Source organism: Asparagus officinalis, chromosome 2 (genome assembly GCF_001876935.1).
Source record: "Asparagus officinalis chromosome 2, Aspof.V1, whole genome shotgun sequence".
NCBI lineage: Eukaryota > Viridiplantae > Streptophyta > Magnoliopsida > Asparagales > Asparagaceae > Asparagus > Asparagus officinalis.
Genome location: NC_033795.1, coordinates 79,514,124 through 79,540,034, shown reverse-complemented (window position 1 = coordinate 79,540,034; position 25,911 = coordinate 79,514,124). Strand labels below are relative to the sequence as shown.

Sequence of the window (25,911 nt, the reverse complement as noted above, 5' to 3'; positions counted from 1 at the left end):
TATACTTTTCGGAGTATTAAGAAGCAGTTTATACTCGTATACTTTTCGGAGTATTAAGAAGCAGTTTATACTCGTATACTTTTCGGAGTATTAAGAAGCAGTTTATACTCGTATACTTTTCAGAGTATTAAGAAGCAGTTTATACTCGTATACTTTTCAGAGTATTAAGAAGCAGTTTATACTCGTATACTTTTCAGAGTATTAAGAAGCAGTTTATACTCGTATACTTTTCGGAGTATTAAGAAGCAGTTTATACTCGTATACTTTTCGGAGTATTAAGAAGCAGTTTATACTCGTATACTTTTCGGAGTATTAAGAAGCAGTTTATACTCGTATACTTTTCGGAGTATTAAGAAGCAGTTTATACTCGTATACTTTTCGGAGTATTAAGAAGCAGTTTATACTCGTATACTTTTCGGAGTATTAAGAAGCAGTTTATACTCGTATACTTTTCGGAGTATTAAGAAGCAGTTTATACTCGTATACTTTTCGGAGTATTAAGAAGCAGTTTATACTCGTATACTTTTCAGAGTATTAAGAAGCAGTTTATACTCGTATACTTTTCAGAGTATTAAGAAGCAGTTTATACTCGTATACTTTTCAGAGTATTAAGAAGCAGTTTATACTCGTATACTTTTCGGAGTATTAAGAAGCAGTTTATACTCGTATACTTTTCGGAGTATTAAGAAGCAGTTTATACTCGTATACTTTTCGGAGTATTAAGAAGCAGTTTATACTCGTATACTTTTCGGAGTATTAAGAAGCAGTTTATACTCGTATACTTTTCGGAGTATTAAGAAGCAGTTTATACTCGTATACTTTTCGGAGTATTAAGAAGCAGTTTATACTCGTATACTTTTCGGAGTATTAAGAAGCAGTTTATACTCGTATACTTTCGTCGAACCCAAGCCTCGACCACCGTCGTCGCTGCAGTCCGAGCCCTCCCCCGCGTTGCAGCCCCTTCCCGACCAACCTCGCTGCCCAGATCCGACGACGCCAACGTCGAACCGCATCAGATCCCGCCACCAACGAAACCCCGAGGCAAGATCCCGATTCTTATTTAGTTTCATTCCAATTCTTATATTTGTTGTAGATTATTTATGTGCAAGATCCCGATCCTTATGTAGTTTCGTTCCAATCATTATATTTGTCATAGATTATTTATGTGCAAGATCCCGTTACTCAGCTTGTCGATCTTTATGTTTTCAAATCTATTATGAGTTGTCTGTGTAGATTAGTTTGTAATATAATTACCTATGTGGATTGTTTGATGAAGAATATTAAAATATATTATAGTAATATAATAAATAGCATTTTCAAAATAATTATAAAGAATTAAAAGAATTTAGTTCGGTAAAAGAATCATTTTTAGATAATTATAAGGATTTAAAGAAATTTATTTTGAAAAAGAAGTTATTTTTAGATTAGTTATAATGAGAAAAGAATTTTACTAAGAATTTTATTCTGTAAAAATGGATTATTTGAGTTGTTATTATAATAATTGATTCTTAAAAGAATTTATTTTGTGAAAGGATTATTTGAGTTAATATTCATTATTTAAAAAGATTATTGTAGAATAATTATGATGAGAAATAAGTGTTAAGAAATTATTTTGGAAAAGGAATTATTTTCTGAATTACATAGTTGTTGTTTATGATCACATTTCACGTTTTGTATTTATTTAATGTATTTGACATGTTTGCTATAGTGCTATGTATTGTCCATCTTGTGATTGAGAACCATTAGCAGTTCATGACTTAGTGGCCTCGTGCGTCATGAACAGACTTAGTGACATGTGTGAGTGTGTTGACTGAGTTTAGGTGGTGAACCCGAGTTTTAATATGGATTATGTTTGACTTAGAAAATACAAGAGAGTTGGGATGGGGAAGTCCATGTTCATGTGATCGGATAAGACTGTTGATGTATCTTCCAGGCTCGCGCCAGTGAATTCGTGTAGTCACTGGGGTTGGTTTGTTGGGCTAAAGTGAATTCGTGTAGTCACTTTAGTCAGTGAATTTGTGTAGTCACCTGAGCTTTGCCTGAGTTCGAACCAGGCCGAGATCGGATTGCGTGTAGTCCTCTGACCGATTCGTGTAGCGGTATTGGATGCGCGTAGAGGATTTGTGAACTGTCAGTTATCCGGTAATATGAGCGTCGACTCTGTGTGAGATGTGGACCAGTGACCTGTTATAGGATGGCTAGTTACACGACATCGTTTCTTGGCTAGGTATGACTTCTTGTGAGATGTAGGCCAGTTGTATTTCTTTCCATACCTAGATTAGGATTAATATTTAATTATCTGCAATTTGAGACATATGGTATATACATGAGGGTTTCCTTGTTTGGATTATTTCGCTCGACGTACTAAGTCTCGAGTTGTAGATTTTTAAATATTAATTCCATCTAGTTGTATGACATTGTTATGTGGATGATTATAGGATGGCTAGCTGTATGATCTTGTTACTCGGATGTTTATGTTTTTCCTGATTGTTATACTCTAGTGATGGATTGTATCTAGCTTGTTAGTATTTCAGTTGCATACTTCTATTGTTACTACTAGCATCACATGTTTCTATTTATGTTATCGCTTTGGTCACTCTTCTATTATTATTACTACTGTTGCATCTGTTATTGCATTGGTCATTCGACCGTTCCTATTTTCTTTGTGGGGTCGGGTCTTGCCGTGCGTCATGCACCTGACGTACACCTGTTTTCTCTGGTGTACGTCAGACTTAGAGGAAGAACAGGTTCAGCTGGGAAATCAGCAGGATCCAGAGGATTCTCAGCAGGAGTGTCTTGTAGACGGAGCAGAAGAAGGAGTTGAAGCCTATTCTTTGAAGGTTCCAGTTACTTTTGTAGTTCTTTTCATTCCTGCTTGAACGATGAATTTTGTATCTTTCCAGCATTTTCTTGTTCATATTTGTATAAGGGCACGTTTGACCCGTATTTTGATGTCTCGGATGATATTTCTTTATGATATGGATTATTTCAGTTCTGGGTTGTTCATTATATTCTTGCTATCTGTGATCGGGGACCTGTGACTTCGTATTGTATTAATTCCAGACGCTTAGCGTATTAGATTGAGAAGACGGGGTCTAGCACTTATCTCTTCTCAGTCTAATACGTCGCGGGCTTGTTCACGTTCCGATTCCCGGGTATTTTGGGAAGCGGGGCGTGACAATTGTAGACAAACAACATGTTGGAGGTTGGATAGAATTGCACATTCACGATCATATCCAATGGAGGTTGGCGGAATTGTGGAGTGAAGCATTGCAATTCAAGTTGAAGATCCAAGTTCAAGCTTCATCCGCAAGATTAGCAATTCAAGCTATTGAAGATCAAGATCAAGCTTGGGTAATTTAGTTTAGGAATTTATATTATGTGTGTTAGTACCTTAAGCTCAATATAATATACACACACACATTTATTGGTTTCCATGTATATATATAGTTATATATATACATATATGTTTTGGTTTGATAGTTTTCAAGTTTTACTATGAAACAATTGAATACAATTAAAAATATATTTCTTGTTTCATACTTATATGCATATATATGATTTCATCAATATCAATTTTATTTGGTTCAATAAAATCATATTTACTTTTGAAAGTTTGCAAAATATGTAATTTTGTGAAAATATTGTTTTCTTGGTTTATGGACTTAATAACAATCATATACATCTTTTATTAAGTCTATATAATCATTTTGTAATGTTTCAAAACATGGTTAAGCTAAAATATCAAAACTCATAAGTTTATATTTTTATGTTTTGGACTAGTTTACAAAATAATGATATTTTTTATTTAGGAAGTCCTTTTTGTTTATTATCTGTCTATAATCATTTCCCAAAGTTTTATATATTTCTGAATTTGTTTGATATTTTTAAATAGGGTTTTAAAATCAGAAAACTGTTTCAAACTGTAGGCATCGAAAATTGCCTATAGGTCTCCACAAACAGCTCAAAGCTAAGAGAAGACGATGAACGTCACTATCCAAGTCACAGAAGCTTGATTAACGTCGACGAATGCTTGAAGTGAATCGGCGAACTATGTGAAGCAATGAAGTTTCAGAATAACGAGGATACGAATTGATCGGGAGCCCCGCGTCGCTTACAAAAGGCGCAATGCCCCTCGTGTCCCAGTTGACTCCACAATGATCCAATCATCGGAGCTTGTAGATCTCCTCGCCGGCTTTCCAACGCACTTTGAATCACTCAAATTCGAGTTCGGACGAAGAAGTTACGGCGGAAACGAACAAGTACACATAACAAAGCGTCTCAGCATGAGTTGAGACACCCCGAGGTGTCTCGGCCCAACGAGACACCCAAGGGTGTCTCGGCCCAAGTTGAGACACCCAAGGGTGTCTCCAGCCCTAAAAAAAGTCAGATTTGGTTGTTTTGCGATTTTAACCGCCCGGATCTCCTTGAAGCCTATAAATACAGCCCCTGGAGCCTCATTTTTTCGGATCTGGAATTCTCGTGCCTCGGCGAAGCCCTGCTGAACTGAAGACTTAAAGTGCACATATTTCAGAGAGGAGGAGGAGTTAGATCTGCAGCCCGATTCATTCCTTAGGATTATCCCGTTACGGTAATCTTAAGAAGAGTGATTATCTCGCTTCGCCGAGATAAGAGCTACGGTTTCTCGATCCCTTCACGGATAGACGAAACTCTGTCCAAATATTGATCGTTCAGTGGTCCACGGACTAACGCGTCCCCATCACAGGCCAAGATCCCACGCAAGCAGCGGGCGATAAACACTCGTTGCGTTTGTTTGAAGAGAATTGTAATTTTTTTTGTTTTTATTGTATAAAAGTCTTATTAAAAGACTGATTTTTGTATTCGTTGTAAACGTCTGAAGTTTGTAATGAATCCCGCAATGAAACAATCAATTTTCACCGCAAACACAAACATGTCAAATTGCATATATCTGTTTGCGGTCGACCACCACGGTCGACTGTCATGGTCGATCGCCCCTGAGTCCAGAGACTCAGTATGTTTCTTGATGGCTCGCGGTCGACCGTGGCGGTCGACCGGATGCAGTCCAGAGAACTTCGCGGTCGACCGTCACGGTCGACCGTATGTTCTTCTTGAGCCTAGTTTTGCTTTTGAGCTGCTCACGGTCGACCGTGAGTTTCCCACGGTCGACCGCCAATCGCCCAACAGTCATTTTTGTACAGAATCATATTTCTGATTCTTGGGCTTTTTGGTCTTTTCCTTTGGGGTTTTTGTTGTTGTTTTCTCTTCCTATATAAACCCCTTAAACCCTTTCTACCAGTAACAACAATCCAAAAAGTTTTTAAACAAAAGTTTAACAAGGGTTTAAGCTTGTTTAGTTTGTTTTAAGTTTGGGGTTTGCTTTTACAAAGAGGAGCTTACATCAGTTGTTGAGGAGTTCATCTTTAATATTTCATCATTCTCTCTTTGTGTTTATAGAGAAGTTTCCTTAACTCTATTTCCTAGCATTTTTACTATTGTATTTCATATCAATCTTATTGCTAGTTCTTCTTGAGTTAAGTTTTATTTATTCTCATTGTTACACACACCCACATTGAGCTTATAGTATTTACATATATAGTATAATTAGGGTTGTGAGAGTTTGTAACATTGAGTTGTGCTTAATTGAGTTCTCATCCATTGTAAAGAACAACTATTGTTGTATTCATGCTTAATTTGTGAGATCACTTTGTAATACACTTGTACACCGAGAGAAGTGTATGGTGTGAGTCGGGGATCGTCCCAAGAGGAGTGGGGTAGGTAACATACCTAGAGAGAGGTTGTAATTCCTAACACTTGAGGGAGACACGTCTGTGACCAACACTTGAGAGGGTGTAGAGTAGGATTGCAAGAGTGGTGATTGTAAAGTTTTCGGTTAGCTAGAAAACCGAGTGTGAGGTGTAAACGTTGTTCGGGTAAGCGTAAAAAATCCGGTTGTGATAGTGGATTTCTCCCCGGGAGTGGGGAGCGGAGACGTAGGACGGAAGGTCCGAACTCCGTGATCATATTATGTGTTTGTATTGTTTATATTACCCTATCACAATTACATCTTCAGTTTAGATTGTTTACCCTTGTGTTGTTTATATATCCTTGCATATATTTCACCATATATCTCATTGCCAGGATATATCCCCTTGTTCATATTGCTTATTCTTGTTTGTAACATATTATATATCTATCTTGTAAGAATAATTTATTAATTAGTTTTAATTGGTATAAAATCGGATTAGATTAGCATAAGACCCTAATCATCCCCCCCCCCTCTAGGATCCAACAATTGGTATCAGAGCTTGGTGCTCTTTGATTTAAGGTCTAAGCACCTTGAGTTAAAGATCCAAGTTATCTTATTTTTGTGCTAATCTAGTTTTGTGATTTTATTATTATCTTGCTTGCACATATATACATTATGGATATGCACGGTGCACCTAGTTTAGGTTATGCCATCAATATTGCTTCTAGATTAGATATTTTTTCCTATACCCAATGGTGTATTAGATTTAAACTTTTTGTTCAATCTAGACACTTTGATTTATGGAAAATTATAGATGATGCTTATATTGTGCTCACTTCAGAGAAATCCAAGTGGAATAAAAATGATCATCAAATGTTTACAATGAACAAGCTCTTGTTAGAATTTTTACATAATGCGTTTGATTCATCTTTTTCTAACAAGCTTGATTCTTTTGATAGTGCTTACACATTGTGGAAACTTATAGAAGCACATCAAGGGAATTTGGAGGCGATCTGACAAGCTTTGGAGGATTCTGCTTCTAGTTTATGTGGAGCTTTATTTTCATGCACACGGCCACTAGGCGATAGCCCTAGTAAGGTTTGCGATAGCCCTAGGAGATTTAGAGGGTGTTTGTTTCAATTTCTACAAATTATAGGAAATTTTTTCCATCCAAAATATGATTTCCTTGTATTTCTTAAAAAAAATTATAGGAAAAGTTTTAAGAAGTCAAAAAGTACCAAAATTTTTATTTTTTTTACTTTGCTTGTTTGGTTCAAAACAAAAAAATAACTCATAACTTTATAGAAAATAGCAAGATTTCCTATAATTTGTAGAAATTGAACCAAAGCACCCACTAAGTCCGCCCCCACCCCCACCCCTACCCAAACCAAACCAAACCCAAAAAACTGGTTTTATTGTGGACCAGGGGGGAGTTGGTCCACAACTGAATTGGTTCTCACTAGAACAAATACTAAAGCACAGTTTGGCCCACTTACCAAACACACCCTTACTTTTTCACCCCTAACTAGGCAAGAATTGGTCCATCCCTTTATCTAGATCAATCTTAGGCAAGACTAAGAGATTATTCAAGCTAAGGGAGATTTACCAAACACACCATTTAGTTTCCCTTTTTATCTTTATTATTGTGTATTGTTCATTTGCTATGGAGAATGTTGCCATCAAAATTTATAAAGCATATTGTCAGCTTGTATTATAACTATCACATTACTAAATGCAGACATTTACCTTTTAGGTGCGAGAAGTTTGGGTTTAATCAAGATTTTCTGATATGCTTACTTGTCATTTCTATTTGTATTATTATGTATTGTTCACGTTTATGAATCATGTTGCCAGCACGTGCTATAAAGCATATTGTCAGCTTGTTCGATAACAATCACGTTATGAATGTGGGCATTTACCTTTTAGGTTCGAGAAGTTTGGAGTTGTTAATTAAGATTCTCCGATATGTCTTACTTGTCATTTCTATTCGTATAATTATGTATTGTTCACGTGTTATGAAGCATGTTGCCAACACGTGTTATGAAGCATGTTGTCCGCTTGTATGGTAACAGCCACGTTATGAGTACACGCATTTACCTTTTAGCGGAGTTGTTATGATTCTCTGATATGCTTACTTGTCGTTTCTATGTCTATAGTTATGTAATGTCCAGGTGTTATGAAGCATGTTATGAACTCAACAACCTTCTAATACTCCTTACAGTTATGACCGCAACCATCTTACTGCAAGCTCTTTATTACGCTTCCTATTTAAGAAGTCATACTGTGATAATTAACAGACTCGTTTTCTGAACTCTAGAAATGTGCTTGAAGTCTTGCCGAACGGTCCTTATCGGACCCAATCAAAATTATTGAGTCCAACATTAAAAAAAAATCCTTTATTAAATAGAATTCTACTGCACTAAAGGCTAAATAGAAAAATTTCCCAATAACCCAAAACATGGGACCAACAGGGGGACAGATGAGGTGTCCATTCCTATTGTGACCAGCTCATTATGCAATAGGAGGGGGACACCTCACATGTCTCCCATATTGGTCTCATATTTTGGGTCCATGTAACAAAGCTTGGCTAAATATCATAAAATCCTCCATTTATCAGAAAACTCCTCTTAACTTTCAAAATATAAGAAAATCTCACTTAAGTTTAGGGATTATTAAAAAAATCCTCTTTAACTTTGGGATTTTATATAAGAACACCCCCTAAATTAGTCTGATAACCGTCCAATTTTTTTTTTTTTTTTTGGTAGGGGGGGGGGGGTTCTAATATTGACCTAGCACTAAACTCTAAAATTACGACGAGGGCTAAAAATTATAAAAATTATATTTTTTTTTTTTTTTTTTTTTTTTTTTTTTTTTTTGGGGGGGGGGGGGGGGGTTCTAATATTGACCTAGCACTAAACTCTAAAATTACGACGAGGGCTAAAAATTATGATTTGTTAATCTAACATCACATGCCCTTTCCACGACCAAATATCATGCTAGGCCACCTTCTTGTGTTGTTACTATTCTCTGATATTTTCTGATATGCGGACTCTGTTGGCAAAATCCCCTTAACTTGGTTAGTGGACTCTAACCCGTTAAGGATTAAAATGGTGTTTGGCGAATAACTAGGCCAGAGATGGCCTAGGTTTTTTAGCTCAGGTCTTGTTTGGCAACAATTTAACCTATCCCAATTTTGTATGCTATTTCTGTTTAGCAAAAAACTTGGTCATTGTTGACCTAGTTTTTATAAACCAAAAAAGCACCCCCAAGCCCCCCCTCCCAAACCAAACAAAAAAAAACTGGTTTTATTGTGGACCAGGAAGGAGCTGGTCCACAACTGAATTGGTTCTCACCAGAACAAGCACAGTTTGGCCCACTTACCAAACACACCCTAACTTTTCACCCCTAACTGGGCAAGAATTGGTCCATCTCTATATCTAGACCAATCTTAGTTGAGACCAATGGATTAGAAAAATTCCCCAAAGACCCAAAATATGGGACCAACAGGGGGGACACGTGAGGTGTCCTCCTCCTTGCATAATGAGTTGGTCATCATTAATGATGACCAACTCATTATGTAAGGAGGAGGACACCTCACGTGTCCCCCCTGTTGGTCCCATATTTTGGGTCTCTGTAGCAAAGCTCAATGGATTATTCAAGCTAAAGGGAGATTTACCAAACACACCCTTTAGTTTCACTTTTTATCTTTATTATTGTGTATTGTTCATTTGCTATGGAGAATGTTGCCATCACAATTTATAAAGCTTATTGTCAGTTCGTATTATAGCTATCACATTCCTAAATGCAGGCATTTAGGTACGAGAAGTTTGGGTTTAATTAGATTTTCCGATATGCTTACTTGTCATTTCTATTTGTATTATTATGTATTGTTCACATTTATGAAGCATGTTGCCAGCACGTGTTATAAAGCATATTGTCAGCTTGTACGATAACAATCACGTTATGAACGTGGGCATTTACCTTTTAGGTTCGAGAAGTTAAGAGTTGTTAATTAAGATTCTTCGATATGCCTTACTTGTCATTTCTATCCGTATAATTATGTATTGTTCACGTGTTATGAAGCATGTTGCCAGCACGAGTTATGAAGCATGTTGTCCGCTTGTATGGTAACAGTCACGTTATGAATACAAGCATTTTACCTTTTAGCGGAGTTGTTATGATCCTCTGATATGCTTACTTGTCGTTTCTATCTCTATAGTTATGTACTGTCCAGGTGTTAGGAAGCATGTTACGAACTCAACAACATTCTAATACTCCTTACAATTATGACCGCAACGATCGTACTGTAAGCTCTCTATTGCTCTTCCTATTTAAGGAGTCAATATTGTGATAATTAACATTTTCGGATCTTTAAGATCAGTAGGAGATTTAGGGGGTGTTTGTTTCAATTTCTATAAATTATAGGAAAAGTTTTGAGAAGTCAAAAAGTACCAATTTTCTTGTTTTTTTTTACTTTGCTTGTTTGGTTCAAAACAAGAAAATGACTCATAACTTTATAGAAAATAGCAAGATTTTCTATAATTTGTAGAAATTGAACCAAACACCCCCTAAATTTATAGAAGAATGTCAACTTTATAGAAAAGTGACAATGTGGTGTTAGATTTCTGGGTAATTTCCGCCCATTTTGAGAGGAAATTGATTTCTGTAAATTTTGGTACTTTTTTTGTACTTTACAGAAAACATTTCTGTAAATTTTTTTTGAACCAAACACAGCTTACGAAAATCTACAGAAAAATTTTAATTACGAAAATCAAACTAGGAGAGTAATCTCAAATACAAATACTCTAATAACCTTTCCAAATTTTTCTCTCATATCTGATTACTCTGGCCATTATGCTCGCATGCGGAACGCTCTGATAATAATTAAAATATCTACCCAGAGTAATTAAGGAGACGTTACAAAAGTATCAATCCACAATACATTTCCACGTTGGACCCAACCTGTCTGGGCCCCACCAAACGCACAAACCTCCCGGGTCTGTTAACTGCAGTCCAAAAAACTCTAAAATCCGTTTCAGCTCTCACATTTTCATTCAATGTAACCCCCTAGCGCTCTTTTGAACAACCTCCCCATAATACATCCAAAAATAATTAAAACTTAAATTGTCATTACATAAAACACCAACTTGTTAATTAATTAATTAACTTTCCCTATAAATAGGGGTCTTGTTTTAGTCACTCTCCCCCTTAATTTGCTTCCAATACTCTTCACCATTTGAGCTGATTTGAGATAGTAATTAATGGATATCGAGCGTCTCCACAACAACCTCGTTGAGCTCCATTGGGAGCTTATTCATGAAGTTTAGATCATTTCTTTTCCTAATAATTAAGTTCTTCTTTCATCTATTTTTTTATTTTATTTTTTATTTTTTTTACAATAGGGGTTTTTAAATGATCATTATATGACTTTGCGCGGATTGGAGACTGAGCCAGGATCACTTAGCAACACCATGGAGACTTACCTTAAGAGTTGCTTTGAGAACATCTTGCAACTTAGTTACCTTACGTGAGTGTGATCGAATTATTATTGTTTTTTCGATGATTTAAATTGTTTTTACTCTTTTTTGTTTTTGTAATATTATTGTTGTATTTGTTATGTATACATACTTGTCAGTGACGAGGAGCCCGTTGACATGAGGAGGGTGTACAGGGTGATCTTCAGGATCAAGGGTGGTTCTTCATGGTATAAAAATAAATATTTACCTGCTTTAATTTGGATGCCTTTTCTCATATATACTTTAATTAGAAACCAATTAATTTAATTCTTGTCATGAGCTAGGTGTTATTTTCAATATGATTATTAACTTACTTTTGAAGGAAAAAGAAATTATAGTATTTGAACTATGTTTTTTTTTTAAAACTTGCGGAGGTTAATGACGTAATAGATCTTCATGTTACATGCATAACCAAAGAATTTCTGTAATTTAGTCTGTATGATACTGTAATATTGGATACTTTATGCTTTCAATTTTTTTTTAATTAGACTCATATCCCTAGTATTGCATAGAATTAAAATATCGATTCATTTTTCGCAGCATCGGTGCTGCAAGAATGGTCACAGCTAGCCAAACCCTCCTCACTTCCCGTAGAACTGTTGATAACCGTGAAAGGTGAACTAATTAATCTTCATAGCTAAAGACTCTTTTAAATTTTTTCATTAAATGAAAAAAAAATGAGATTTCATCAACAAACCCCTTAATGTAACAAAATATAAGTTTTCACAGGGTTATGCAGCTACTAGACAACCTCCAAGACGAGTATTCCCTTCTGAGGGACAAGCTTGATGCTTTATTTACGGTACAAAAAAAAAATCCTCTTAAATCTTACAATTTTAAAAACTAATGCTCAAATTTTATTTTTTTTTATTTTCTGCTCTGTGATTTATATTCACTTGAATGGCTTGTAGATCGAGCGCCAGATAATCCATGCTGTAGGGAGGGTCAGAAGATGGTGGTGATCGATGAAAGAATTCGATCGTAATTGAAAGGGGGATCCTATATATGTGTTCTATAATTAGCTTCATGATCATATTTATGTAGAATCCTATGACGTTATTTTCTATGGCTTTCTAGTTTGAAGTTTTATTGTAAAACTTTGTGTGTTGTCATAATTACATAAATAAATGGATCTCTCCTTTTTTTTTCCCTGAAAATTCCTTCATCTAGCAGATTTTCCTCTCTTAGAATGAACCCATATATTTATAACTATAAAAATTACAAAGCTACAAAAAAAAATTCTGTATCTTGTCGCAACAAATAGAAAATATATAGTAGATTGCTTGAAAAACTCTGCTGATAGAAACCTGACTCAACTAAATCCAATATCATTATTCAGGCATGCATACAAACTGTAGTCTGCGTATTTTGGGGTATTATTGCTTCTTAATATTCTTTCTATTTCAACATTGTCATGCTATTTCTGAGTGTCATATTTCAAGTTAACTGACAATCTTCCGCAAACTTGCTCCTTCAAGTGATAGAAAATCTTCAGAAATGAGCTTCAGTGTCTGAAAATTCAAGACCAATGAGATTTGCGGTGAAATTTTTTGCATGTGGAGATGGATTCTATGCATGATTCTTGAAAAATTATCATACATTTTCAAACAAAGTAACATACAAAATACAGAGTACAGTCCAACTTAAACACGTGTTACCCACAAAAATTGACTAATTTTTTCGAACAATCTATCAGATCTATATGAATATACCTTCTTTTATTCTATACTGATTGAAACAGATAAAATTATTTCCTTACTAGTACTTTGTTGATAACTACAATAATATGTAAGTTACGTGCCAGTTCATCGGCAGCGTGTTTCATTCCCTATGGCAATGTTGCACATTAACCACGCAAGCTCTTCAATTTCCCAGCTCATGTTTATAGTAGCTAATGAATCTCATCCGTAACGAATTCTATTTAGTACGTAACACGTAAATCTCTTCCAAAAACGAGTTTTCGCAATCTAATCATCTGCAGCTGGTTACTTGTACTTTCTTTCTCTTCCTATCGACATCCAATGTATGTGCTTCAAAACCTGCCAATTATGCCTAAAACTGTCCCGATTGTCCTTCCACCTTTGTCAAATGTACCAATTTAAAGCAGTAAAGATGCATCACATCCCTACACAAACTTCTCACAACATTAGTATTAAACTTAACAATAACAAGAACTCATATTTAAAAATATTAATTAGCCAAAGAATTAGACCAGAACAAAACAATCATGGAAATGGAGTCTCAAGAGAGCTGCTGAAAATAATGGGTCACAATAAATTGCTCTACCTTGACATTTTACCTGATGATTTCTTCAGCAAGAGGGCACAGTTTACTGTAGTAGTATGGAAAGAGCTCTGCATCATAGGCTCCAACTAAATGAAACAATAGTATACACACTGTAATTGAGAACTTTGCTTTGAGCAGTAGCTTCATGAGCTCCATTAGCGACAAAGCCAAATTTTGAAAGACACTTAGTGAGAGCAGTATCTATATATATGAGATATAAAATGATCTGTCATAATATTCATCTTAAGTATTGCTGTTAGTTGACATTCTTAAAGTCATTTTTTTCATAATTACCAAGCAAAAATTGGTCATAGGAGCCGCACCTAACTTGACTTATTCAGCGCATAAATTACTTTGTTCAAAGTATTAACAGAAAAGTGCGAGTTGAAGAACCAATTATACTTTGTTTTTAAAGATTGTAATCTTCCAAATAGGAATTTACCTATATTAACCACTTTAATAAATATGTTACTTGCATATGTAACCTTCAAAACCTTAAAGAACAGTGTCAATATTTATACCCTGAATCTCAAGCCATCCCCTCTACCCTTCAGTTATAATATGAAACTAGAAAAAAAATCCAGTAAGAACCTTGCATTAACGCAACAAGCATCAAACGTAAAGGACTTTATAGTGATTTACAGACAAGATGAGTAGACGGCGAATTGAAAATCAATGCATTCTTGGATTGTATAACGCCATTAATAGCCTTGCATTAACGCAAAAAGCATCAAATGAAGAGGCAATCAAGTAGTGACCTAAAGGGGAAATTCAACCTATATATGTAGTAGACTCAGGAAGCGAACCTTTACATTCAAAATTTGACACAAAGAAGAAATTAAAAGATTCAGACTTGAAATTTTAGACGAATATAAATATATAAATACCTCAATATTCATTTAGCTTCTTAAACGGGGAGGCAAATAAAGAAGTTTGCACATAAAGATTCAAACTTCTACTCTCTTATCTTCTCTCTGAATTGGCATATGAAGAAGTTTGAAGGCAGAACCGCATATCACCAGAACAAAAATGCAATTAACCGGATAAATTCGCCCTTCATCTTAGGAACGTACTCTATTATGCAAAATAAGGAGTAGATTTATCATAAATTTCACCTTTTGTTTGTGATATGAGAAGCCCAACTTCATGCATGGTAAAGGAAAAGGAAATAGCTGCACCGGCTAAAGAAGCTCGCAGAAAACAGACGCAAAATCAAATTACAGCCCGACTCAAAGAGAACCTGCCTTCTTCTGAGAAGTCTATGTAAGAAATGAAGAGCAGCATGAAAATCTTGTAAACAGTCTCATCGAGCAGCTTCTACGCTATGTTTGCTAAAGAAGCTCGCAGAAAACAAACGCAAATCAAACCACAGCCCGAATCGAATACTTTGTGGCTCAACATGTAAGAAACTGAAGTTTGATAAATAAAGAACTCATGAATTAAGAGCCAAACATACATAAGGTTATGCTACAAAAGTAACATAAAACCCTAGCAGATGTTCATAACATCAGGAACCTTTTAAAAAAAACAAAAGGATAAATTTTAGCCAGAAAACTGAACATGAAGTCTTGTCTCCTATTTCAAGGCAAAAAAAGTGTACACACCTCTCATTTTCTTTGCGGTGAGCCCAAAATAGGACAAAACAGTCGCTATCAGGCTCAAATGCAATTAATACTGATCTGAGTCTGAGACATCATCTGAGTCTGAGACATCAATCCGAGGGATGTGTTTAATGTTGGGCCAATCGGCACCTTCGTCCTCCGCGCACCGCTCCACCAGCGTCCCGTTGCAGCCAAGGATGCTAAGCCATCGCAGAGACGAGGGCATCCGCGGCAGCGACTGGAGCTGATGAGCTCCAGTGATTTTTAAACCCTCCAGGGAAGAGAGGGCTTGGAGGCTACGAGGCAGCGACTCTGCAGTACTGTACTTTCCCAGGACGATGGATCGGAGCGAAGTTCCGTTGCGCAACAACCACGGGTCGATGTCTCCCTCGCTCTCCAGATTCCCACAGTCTCCTATCCGTAGACCTGTGACAGACGTGAGTTTTCTCAACGGTTCAACGTGGAGCAACAAGGGGTCATCAATGGTAAGATCGCCGACGGCTAATGTGAACTCCTCCTCCTCCTCCTTCCCCTTAATTGACGCTGCTGCTGCTGCTGTTGCTTGCACGAGCTTGGGACACTTGCCAATCCATAGCCTTTCAAGGTGGGAAAGAGCCTTTAGACCCTCAACTGACATCAGCCCTCCCAAGTCTTCCAATCGCAGCCATCGTAGTGAAGTTAATCTTCTGCACGCCTCTTCGGAGGCAAAGGATGTTATGTGGTTCAGACCTGACAGTGTAAGTCGAGAAAGAGAAGTAAGGGCGACCGCGTCGGTAGCCATCTTCAGCTTTGGGCAGTCTTCAATCGCTAGGCTTTCGATGGAGTGCAGGTGCTGAAAGCCTTCCCCTGCGTACAGATCCGCAAGAGCTTCGCAACCCTTAATCATCAACCTCCTGAGGGCGGTGAGGCGATGCCGCAGCAAGCCGGCCACTGATGTTAAATTTTCACAAAATGAAATCTCCATGCGAGTGAGGGGAGGAGAGGAGGAGGACGAGGTTGGAGTAGCCGGGAAGAATGTTGGAGAATCAGACAATCCCACACTCTGTAACACCAAGCTCTGTAGGCCAGCAAGGGGCAGAGGAGGCAATGCCTTAAGTTTGGGACACCCCCGGATTCCGAGATCTTCAAGGAGAGGCCAGCAAGGTGCAGCCGTCTCCGCTCCAAATCCGGACCACTCTTCCAATTGTTCACAATCCCGGATTTGTAAATTCTTCAGCTGCTGAAATCCGCCTTCAAAGCCAATTTGCTCAAGTCCTGTTAGTGAAATCAAACTCAATTTATTGAGATACGGAAGCTTCCCGAGAGAAGGAAGGTGCTTCCATGCTGCGTTTCTGGAAAGAAAAACGCGCTCTAGATTTTTTAACAAATCTTTTTCCATCCAATATGGAGACCTTGCACCTCCGTACTGTGTAATTTCGAGTTCCTTGAGGATATCAGGCGGATGGAGGCAATCGAGCACCTTTTCATACTCCTCTGCTGCATCACTATCGTCATCCCATTCCAAATGTAACACTTGGAGTCTCTTTCTATCACGTAGCTGAACCAGACTAACCTCCTTGCCGTGTAGTTGGTTCCGAAGGCCACCAATCCGGAGTTCCTGAAGCTCTCTCAGGTCCTTTAGTTCGCTAAATTTATAATCACCAGCACTGAAAGTTAACCTTTGAAGCGAAGTAAGAGTCCCAATCCCATCGACGTTTTCGTAGGGAATCTCATATGGCAGCAGGTGTCTCAAGTTAATAAGGTTATTCAAGACCAAAACTGGAAAAGTTTCAATATACCTACGAGCAAGTACCTGCAGGTGGTAAAGCTTGCAGATTGAACTAGGCAACCGAGCAAAAAGACCAGCAAGTGACAAATATCTGAGATGCCTCAATTTACCTATTGCACACGGCAACACTTCCATTTCTTCAATATTGATGCACAACACTCGAATGCTTTCTAGTGATTCAAACACTTGTTGGAAAGCCGCGGCATGCTCATCATTGTATCCATTGAATTTTAAAATCAGGGTGTGCAAGTTCTTCCATTTGTCCATATCTTTGAGAAGACCAAGATCACCGGTTTCAAAGTACAAATGACGTACTGTGTTTGGGATCTGGTTGATTGACATATCTCCAACAAACGTAAAGCATTCACCATGAGATACTTTGCTTGACAGATCATGCAAAAGATCATGCATGATGTACGCTTCTTCCCTTCTTTGAGTTAAGGGATTTGTGATTTGCTGACCAAATGGTTCAAGGAATGACAGTTTGGCTAACTCATCAAAGTAGTGGCTTCCAATATCCTCTGGTGCTTGTGCTGGATTCTGAGGAGATTGTTGGATGAAGCCGAGCGCCATCCACATTAAAACTAGATCATCTTTGAAAAACCGGTGATCTTGAGGAAAGGTGCTGAGAAATGCAAAACAAGGTCTTAGGTGCTTCGATAAATAATAGTAGCTCAACATTAGAGCCGGCATCACACCATCTCTCTGTGGTCCGTGATCTGATATACGACTAGATTGCAGAATATTCATCCAGTGACTGTCATCCAAGTTAGAACGCAATAACGCTCCAATTGTCTTGGCAGCCAGCGGCAAGCCTCCAAGCCTTTCGGCTATTTGCTCGCCAATTGATTGCAGCTTCCCATGATTATGGGGATTTGTTCCAGCAAATGCGTATCGGTTGAAAAGTGATAAGAAGTCATTACCATCCAAGGGTTTTAACTTCATCGACTCGTTTGCCGTCCCTCCCAAAGCTAGTGTAGCCATTTCGGCGACCTTCTCCGATCTGGTAGTTAAAATGATTTTACTTCCTTTAAGTCCACACCTCAACGGAGCAAAAAACGTCTGCCAACTAGAGAGATCGTCGTCATTCCAAACGTCATCCAAGACGAGGAGAAATTTCTTAGATGACACAAAGGCCTCAAGATCTTCCTGTAGTCGGGCAAGTCCTCCAACGCCAGGTCTCTTTTTAGGAGCGTATTGTAGGATGTCTCCCATAATATTTTTAACATCAAAGCGAGTGGAGACACACACCCAAATTTTGATGCTAAAGGAACTCTGTAGGGTGTCATCCCTGTAGACGAGTTGTGCAAGGGTTGTCTTTCCAACTCCTCCGAGGCCCACAATGGAGAAAAGAGAGATGCCCTCATGATCCTCATTAGCGATGGGCACCCTCATCAACCACTGTAACACTTCCTTCCTCTCCTCATCCCTTCCCAACACATCTCTCTCCCTTACGATAGGTCCAGTTTCACGATGTTGTTGCTGCTGTTGTTGTTGTTGTTGTTGAAGTTGCTTACGCTCTGTTACTAAACTGTTAAAAACTTCAACGCCTGCCGCCACTTCACTTAGCCTCTTGACAGCCCCCCTTAGCTTCTCGAGGGTGGGGTCGGATTTAAAGGCTCTTTTACTAAACTTGGAAATTCTTCGTTTAGAATCGGAAATAAAACCGCTCACCTTGCTGCCACGAGGCCCTCTTCCTGCAGCATCCGCCTCCACTCGCTTCTGTATCTCTGTATAATCGAGATCGTCGAGTACGTCACTGGCCATGTAGACAGCACCTTTGAGTTGCCATAGCCATTTGTCGAGGTCTCCGGTTGTTTCTCCTTGCCCGCTCTCCGCTGCGTTTACGACTGATTGGATACGAGGAAGAGCATCCTTGAGCCTTTGAAGCTCGTCGTTCATTCGTCTTCCCCGAGCAAAAAACTGGTCTGCTGCGTAGTCAAACCCAACCTCCACCAGCTTCTCAATGATTTTGCTTGCAATCACCTCTCCGACAACCACCATATTTGATTTGATTCTTTTCTCCTCCCTCTTCGTTTTCCTTTTTTGCAGGTGTCTCTCCGACAACCACCATATTTGATTTGATTCTTTTCTCCTCCCTCTTCGTTTTCCTTTTTTGCAGGTGTATTTGAGATGGTGATTATCGACTTGTTGATTCTTTTCTCCTCCCTCTTCGTTTTCCTTTTTTGCAGGTGTATTTGAGATGGTGATTATCGACTTGTTCAGACCAAGATAAAGGGTTACACTTACAGCCAGGCATCCACTTCTTTTATCAAAGTCAAGCGTCAATTAATTTTTTTATTAAGACAAAGCATCTTTCTTTTATTAAACCAAGGATGTGATGCCAGGTCCGTTTCATTTTATTAAAGCCAACCAGGTCCATTTCTCTTTGTCCATTTCTTTTTTATTAAAGCCAACCATGTGATGCTCCAGATCCATTTCTTTTATTAAAGCCATAGGCAATGAGTCATCCTGGACATGAGGTTGATTGAGGGGATATGATTGAGGTGGTTAGGTGAGTCATCCTGGACTGAGTCGCATTCACGATGAAAATAATGGATAGCCATCGGCGTGGCTTTCGAGGTCAAGTAGCCTCTTGATTCAGCTTGCGAGAGGGACGATAAGTACCGCCTTTCTAGTCAACCTCACAAGTTGTCAGTACAACCGCGAGTGAATGAGGGTGATCGATTCGAATGATAGGTCGAATGAGAGCTGGCCTCGACTCGTCCTGGCTCTGGAAGGTCGATTGCCTAGGTGACCCAAGTCGTCTCCGGCTGGGTTGAGCTGACATGATTGATGCTAAGATCCGACACGTGTCGGCTTCATGAGGATGATCGATACTTCAGGTTAATTGATGTTATAACGGATTCTATTCTTTTTTTTTTTTTGTATGGTTCTTATCAAATCTTTACATCAGCCTCATCAAATCTTTAGTAGTTTAAACATAATCCCTCAAATCATTGAGTTTGCTATTAGTTCTTCCAGGTCTTACGTCTTATTACTTCTTCTCTTGCCTGAAGGCATCAATGTCAATGATTTGAGGGGACTAGTTTAGACAATCGAGGGACCTATAATAGGAATTTCAGTCATTTGAAAAACTAAATTTCAAAATATTAAAGATTTAACAGTTTAATATGGAAAGTTCCCATTTTTATATTAGGCCTTCAAATCTTCATATTTGTACACCTTTAATTAAACTAAAAACAAACTAACGGATTTGTGTATTAATAGGTTGTCACTTAAAACAATCAATGAATTTGACGGGTCATAAAACTATAGGTTGTAAAATATGGGGTGTTCGTTACGAAATAATTTAACTTGTCAATTGGGTCGACCTTGGTCCAACTCAATAACAGACCTAACGGTCTGAATCCGACCCCATTAAATTGTCTACCCGACCAGATAAACAAACGCTTCTACTTAAACCTTATCGGATCCGGATACCTAATAAAATTGTTTCCTAAAACAAGACAATCCGAGTCCTAATAAAAACAGGGATTTGTTAATGATACTTACAAAATATGACTCCACTTACTTCAAGTCCTTGTTGCATTAGGACAGAATCTTATGTATTTATCTGCAAACAAATACCCTGCTAACAAAAGCTAGAGAGCAGAGAAAGAAGAAGAGACGTGGTAATAAGATGATAAAGCAAGAGAGCCACATTGACGAGAAGGCTTTGAAGATCAGGAACTTGTTCGAGAACCGGCACGAAAATGTAAGTTTTTTTCTTTAATCATTGAAAATTTTCTTTGAAAATGTGTTAATGTCTTGCTCGAATCATTCTAGTCTGAAAATGGGTTTTTTAAGGGATCGTCTTCGACTTGTTTGTTCTTCTAGATATGATTAAAGAACACATCATGGGATAATCTCACAGTGAATTCAAAGGTTTCGCTCTGCGATGAGGTTATTAATTGCAATTAATAAACCTCCTATATATTCCTAATCGAGAATTGGAATAGTATTAAGTTAATCAACCTCCTAATCCTAATCACTAGTTACAGGAATAGGTACGGGAACAGGATTGAACTGTTAAACCTCGTAATCCTAATCTCTATAGGAATGGGATTTAACTAATAAACCTCATATTCCTAATGACTGTAGGGATTGAATTAAGTCAGTAAACCTCCTAATCCTAATCCCTAGTGCAGGAGCATGATTTAATTAACAAACCTCTTAATTCTAATCACTATAGGAATATGATCACATTTATAAAACTCCTACTTGGAATCGGATTAATCAAATCATATGCAGCTATATATATAACCAATTGAAAATCTGATTATCATTGATCAGAAGGTTTTTCTTTTCCTAGGGTTTATAGGGTTTGTGTCATTCACTCGTACCAGAACTGAGTAAATATTTTCCTCGATCAGGCTTCCGCTACACCGCATTTACTATCAACGGTGTACATGGCTGCTGCTGGTTTCAAACGACAGAAAACCTGCCCCGATATGGCTGAGAAAAATTGTGCAGAGCTTCCAACGGAGCTCCTCGGGCTGATCCTCCAGAAGTTGACCTTGCCGGATCACATTAGATTGAGTTGTGTTTGCAAGTCATGGAACCAAGCCGTTAGGGAGAAAGCATGGCGCCACAAGCCTGATTCCCCGTGGCTCATGCTACCCGGCGAAGAAGATATTAGTGCTAAATTCTTGAGCTTCTCTGAAAATCGAACCTACAGCATCCCTCTCCCTCTTCCAGAGATACGAAGACGTGTGTGCATCGGATCTTCCCATGGTTGGCTCATAACTGTCTATGATATGTCAGAGATGCATCTTTTGAATCCGGTAACTGGAGTGCAAATCCAGCTCCCCTCTATCACCACTCTACCCTATGTCTGCGACTACGCAGAGGTTGACCGTCCCTTATTTCTCTACAAGGCAAACCTGTCCTTGCCTCCTCATGCTGATGGTAGCGGTGGCTTCACAGTTATTCTTCTCCACAACCCTTTTAGGCTGTATGACGAGGATTACGATGATTTTAGTAACATGGCAATCGCGAAAGTTGGAGATAATAGCTGGACTTCATTGCCACGAACATCTCATGGCAGTATCGCGGATATCATACCCCACAAAGGACAACTGTATGGTGTGGATGTAGGAGGGGTACTCCATGTATGGGACCATCATCACCTTACATCTGGTCCCAAATCCATTCTAGAAATACGATTTTATTGCGGCATGACCAAACTATTGGTAGAGTCCTTGAACGGAAAACTATACATGCAATACAAGGGCCTATATTACAATACATTTATGGCCATTAGGCTCGACACGGATAACCCTGAATTCAACCCTGAGGATGATCTCGGGGACAATGTCATTTTCGTTGATTCAAATACCTCATTTTCCGTCTCTGCAACAAAATTTCCAGAGCTTGGAGGGAACTGCATCTACTTCACAGACGACGCCTACTTTGACTTTGACCACCTCAAACACAAGCCACGTGAGATGGGTGTGTTTGATGTGAAGAATGGGAGCATGAAGCCTATACCCAATCTTCGACAGCGCTTGCATTGGCCTCCCCCTATATGGATCATTCCTACCTGTTGGGGCGGAGTCACGCCCACCGCCGCGGAAGCGATATCTCCTGAGAGAGAGCCCTGGCTTTTGTTGTCACAAAAGCACAAGTCAACCTCTGTATTCTTGTTTCTCAAAGGAAACAGGAATAGAGTGTGAAATTCTTATTTCTCAAAGGAAACAAGAATCGAAAGTGATATATTTCATCAAAGTGAAATATACATTCTTCCTCTCATCAATTCAAGGACTGAAATATCGAGGGAACCTACAAGCTATGACAACTCACAGATAAGACAAATACAAACACAGGATTTTTACGTGGTTCGGCAAACTAGCCTACATCCACGGGAGGGGGTTTCACTATGGAGGAAAAATACCAAACTTATACAAGTTCTCTCTTCCTCTCTTTCTTTTCTCTCAAAAAACTCCACTTGAGATTTTTTTTTCCCACACATTTTCACTACACAACTACCTCCTATTTATAGGAGAAATCCCGAACTGGTTTTGGCGGGATCTTGCGCGGGAAAGGAAAACGCGCGCGCGGGAAGCTGGATGGCGCAGGGTTCGAAGCGGGAGGGGAGCAGACTTGCGTGAGCGCGCAAGCAAACAAGCGGCTTGAGGGTGACTGCCCACGTGGGTGGGCCCCGTTTTTGTCCCCTGCGGTCACAAACCCGTATATTTATAACTACTAGTTTTTACACATGTGCAATGCACGTGATTTAATACCATGATTAAGTATTTTTGGCAGTTTGTGCTTATTTTTTTCTTTAAACTCTTACATCCTAATTATTTTTTTATGTTTGTTTAAATGAGATACACCCAATTTAAATTTTCATGTTGAGGAATTGACAAAAAACAAATATAATTTAAAAATAATTTAAATTTTCATATTATTTTTGACCGATATGAAACAAGTTAGTGCACACAAAATATAAATTGTTATCATCAAAACATTATCATGGAGAAATGATATTCAACACCCACAGCCACAATGCTTCCTTCACTCCCTCCGCCATAGCCATGTACTCGGCCTCTATTGTAGAAAGTGCCACTGTAGCCTGCAACATCGATCGCCAACTAACTGGAGCTCCGTGTATTCTAAATACATAACCAGTAGTAGATCGTCGTCTATCTAGATCGCCCGCATAATTTGAGTCCACATACCCATCAATCTGACATGTATCTCCACCAAAACATAGACCCGTATCCGCAGTACCTTTCAAGTACCTCAGGACCCATTTCACTGCTTCCCAGTGGCCTTTCCCGGATTTGCCATGAATCTGCTGACCACACTAACCGCCTGTGAAATATCAGGGCTTGTACACACCATAGCGTACATCAAACTGCCAACTGCACTAGCGTAAGGAACACGCACCATGTGTGCCTTATCTTCCGCTGTAGTGGGAGATTGTTTACCTGAAAGCCTGAAGTGTGGAGCCAATGGAGTCACCACCGACTTTGCACTTTGCATCCCGAACCTCGCGATCACCCGCTCTATGTAGCCCTTCTGACTCAAGAACAATCGCTAATTCGCCCGCTCTATTCTAATCTCCATACCCAGTATTTTTCTTGCAGCGCCCATGTCCTTCATCTCGAACTCTTTGCTGAGTTGAGATTTCAGCTTATCTATCTCCATCTTGTTCTTCGATGCAATAAGCATGTCATCCACATATAACAGGAGATAGATATAATCACCTCCACGAAGCCCACATATAACAGGAGATAGATATAATCACCTCCACGAAGCTTCCGAATGTAAACACAACAATCATAGTTGCTTCGGGAAAATCCATGCTTCAGCATGAAGAAGTCAAATCGCTTGTACCACTGTCGCGGAGATTGCTTCAATCCGTAAAGTGACTTCCTCAAGCGACATACATGATTCTCCTTGTCCTCAACCTTGTATCCCTCAGGTTGATGCATATAGATCTCTTCATCCAAGTCTCCGTGCAAGAAGGCCGTCTTGACATCGAGTTGTTCCAGCTCAAGATTACCATGAGCAACAATACTCAGTAGCACCCGAATAGAAGTGTGTTTCACCACCGAAGAAAATATCTCATTATAATCCACACCCTCTCTTTGTGCAAACCCCTTAGCCACTAGCCTCGCCTTGTACCTCGTTCCACCGAGCTCTGAAGGATCTTCCTTTCTTTTATACAGCCACTTACAACCTATAGCTTTCTTTCCTACGGGCAATAGGACCACCTCCCATGTTTGGTTCTTCCGAAGAGATTCCATCTCCTCCTCACTATTCTTGTCTCGAATAGCTTCCTTGAAGGAGACCGGCTCATCTTCCTCCACCGAGAGTGCGTATTCAACCAAATTAACATGCCCATAGTGCTTCAGGGGTTGATCAGCCCCCAGCTTCTGTACCTGCTTGTATACTCGCCTTGGCCTAGTGGAAGCCAAGCTATCCTCGAGCTGCTGTTGTTGTAGTGCCTATGTATTCTCCTACTGAACCTCCTCCTGCTCAAGCTCATCATCTACCTGATTTCCCACTTGAACACGACTAGAAATTGGTTGGTCTTTCGGTTCTATCTCAATAACCTGGGACTCGGGAGTCCCGACAGTATCAACACCACCATCTTTGGGCACCCTAGCAATCATGGACTTCTCATAAAAGGTAACGTCCCTGCTGATCATGAACTTCGAATCTTCTGTACACCAAAGACGGTAGCCTTTTACGCCCTTTGCATACCCCAAGAAAATTACCTTCTTGGCCCTCGCGTCAAGCTTTCCCTCGTTGACGTGATAGTAGGCGGTACATCCGAAAATCCGGAGCCTCTCATAATCTGCATGCTCCCCTGACCACACCCGATAGGGTGTATCACTGTCCAATGTCGAATGTGGAGATCGATTCACTATATAGCAAGCTGTATCAATCTATTCTGCCCACCATTCTTTGCCCAAACCAGCATTGTAGGCATCGAAAATTGCCTATAGGTCTCCGTGAGCAGCTCAATGCTAAGAGGAGGTGAGGAACATCACTGTAGGCATCGAAAATTGCCTATAGGTCTCCGTGAGCAGCTCAATGCTAAGAGGAGGTGAGGAACATCACTATCCAAGTCACAGAAGCTCGATTAACGCGTGAGCAGCTCAATGCTAAGAGGAGGTGAGGAACATCACTATCCAAGTCACAGAAGCTCGATTAACGTTGATGAACGTTTGAAGTGAATCGACGAACTACGTGAGGTAACGGAGTTTCAGAAAAACGAGGATACGAATTGATCGGGAGCCCCGCGTCACTTACAAAAGGCGAAATACCCTTCGTGTCTCATTTATTCTACAGATAATCTAATTATTTGAGCTTATAGAACTCCTCGTCGGCTTTCCAACGCACTTTGAATCGCTCAAATCCGAGTTCGGATGAAGAAGTTACGACGGAAACGGACGAATATGTAAAACGGAACGTCTCAGCCTGAGTTGAGACACCCTAAGGTGTCTCGGCGCAAACGAGACACCCCAAGGTGTCTCGGCCAAGGCCGAGACACCC

At 39.2% G+C, this 25,911-nt stretch overlaps 3 protein-coding genes and 1 long non-coding RNA gene across 8 annotated transcripts; 3 read left to right on the top strand and 1 right to left on the bottom strand.

Moving 5' to 3' along the window:
- On the top strand, positions 10,934-12,308 carry LOC109831748 (histidine-containing phosphotransfer protein 5-like). The gene is made up of 6 exons (XM_020399152.1): positions 10,934-11,049; positions 11,131-11,255; positions 11,364-11,432; positions 11,785-11,859; positions 11,974-12,046; positions 12,156-12,308. The coding sequence occupies exons 1-6, from the start codon at positions 10,990-10,992 to the stop codon at positions 12,204-12,206; spliced, it is 453 nt and encodes a 150-aa protein (XP_020254741.1). The 5' UTR covers positions 10,934-10,989; the 3' UTR covers positions 12,207-12,308.
- Positions 12,821-18,946, bottom strand: LOC109831747 (putative disease resistance protein RGA4). 5 transcript variants are annotated; one of them, XM_020399149.1, is made up of 3 exons: positions 14,418-18,946; positions 13,544-13,616; positions 12,821-13,369 (listed from the first exon to the last, which is right to left on the bottom strand). In XM_020399149.1, the coding sequence occupies exon 1, from the start codon at positions 18,901-18,903 to the stop codon at positions 15,199-15,201; it is 3,705 nt and encodes a 1,234-aa protein (XP_020254738.1). In that variant the 5' UTR covers positions 18,904-18,946; the 3' UTR covers positions 12,821-13,369; positions 13,544-13,616; positions 14,418-15,198. The 5 variants fall into 5 exon arrangements, with proteins under 5 accessions (XP_020254738.1, XP_020254736.1, XP_020254735.1 ...); XM_020399147.1 differs by having other exon boundaries at positions 12,821-13,616; positions 14,418-14,789; positions 15,135-18,946; XM_020399146.1 differs by having other exon boundaries at positions 12,821-13,616.
- LOC109831749 lies at positions 18,882-19,874 on the top strand. The gene is made up of 2 exons (XR_002244546.1): positions 18,882-18,951; positions 19,092-19,874. It is a non-coding gene; the product is annotated as an uncharacterized LOC109831749 (long non-coding RNA).
- Positions 21,312-23,782, top strand: LOC109831387 (F-box protein At2g17036-like). The gene is made up of 2 exons (XM_020398714.1): positions 21,312-22,446; positions 23,733-23,782. Exons 1-2 carry the CDS (start codon positions 21,312-21,314, stop codon positions 23,780-23,782), a joined length of 1,185 nt encoding a protein of 394 aa, XP_020254303.1.

Bases quoted from the DNA above. Each gene is read 5' to 3' on its own strand.
- LOC109831748 (XM_020399152.1), top strand. From the start codon at position 10,990: ATGGATATCGAGCGTCTCCACAACAACCTCGTTGAGCTCCATTGGGAG. The intron at 11,050-11,130 runs GTTTAGATCATT...TTTTTACAATAG, and splicing joins ATTGGGAGCTTATTCATGAA to GGGTTTTTAAATGATCATTA. The intron at 11,860-11,973 runs GTGAACTAATTA...AAGTTTTCACAG, and splicing joins ACTGTTGATAACCGTGAAAG to GGTTATGCAGCTACTAGACA.
- LOC109831747 (XM_020399146.1), bottom strand. From the start codon at position 18,903: ATGGTGGTTGTCGGAGAGGTGATTGCAAGCAAAATCATTGAGAAGCTG.
- LOC109831387 (XM_020398714.1), top strand. From the start codon at position 21,312: ATGGCTGCTGCTGGTTTCAAACGACAGAAAACCTGCCCCGATATGGCT. The intron at 22,447-23,732 runs GTTGGGGCGGAG...GTGAAATATCAG, and splicing joins TATATGGATCATTCCTACCT to GGCTTGTACACACCATAGCG.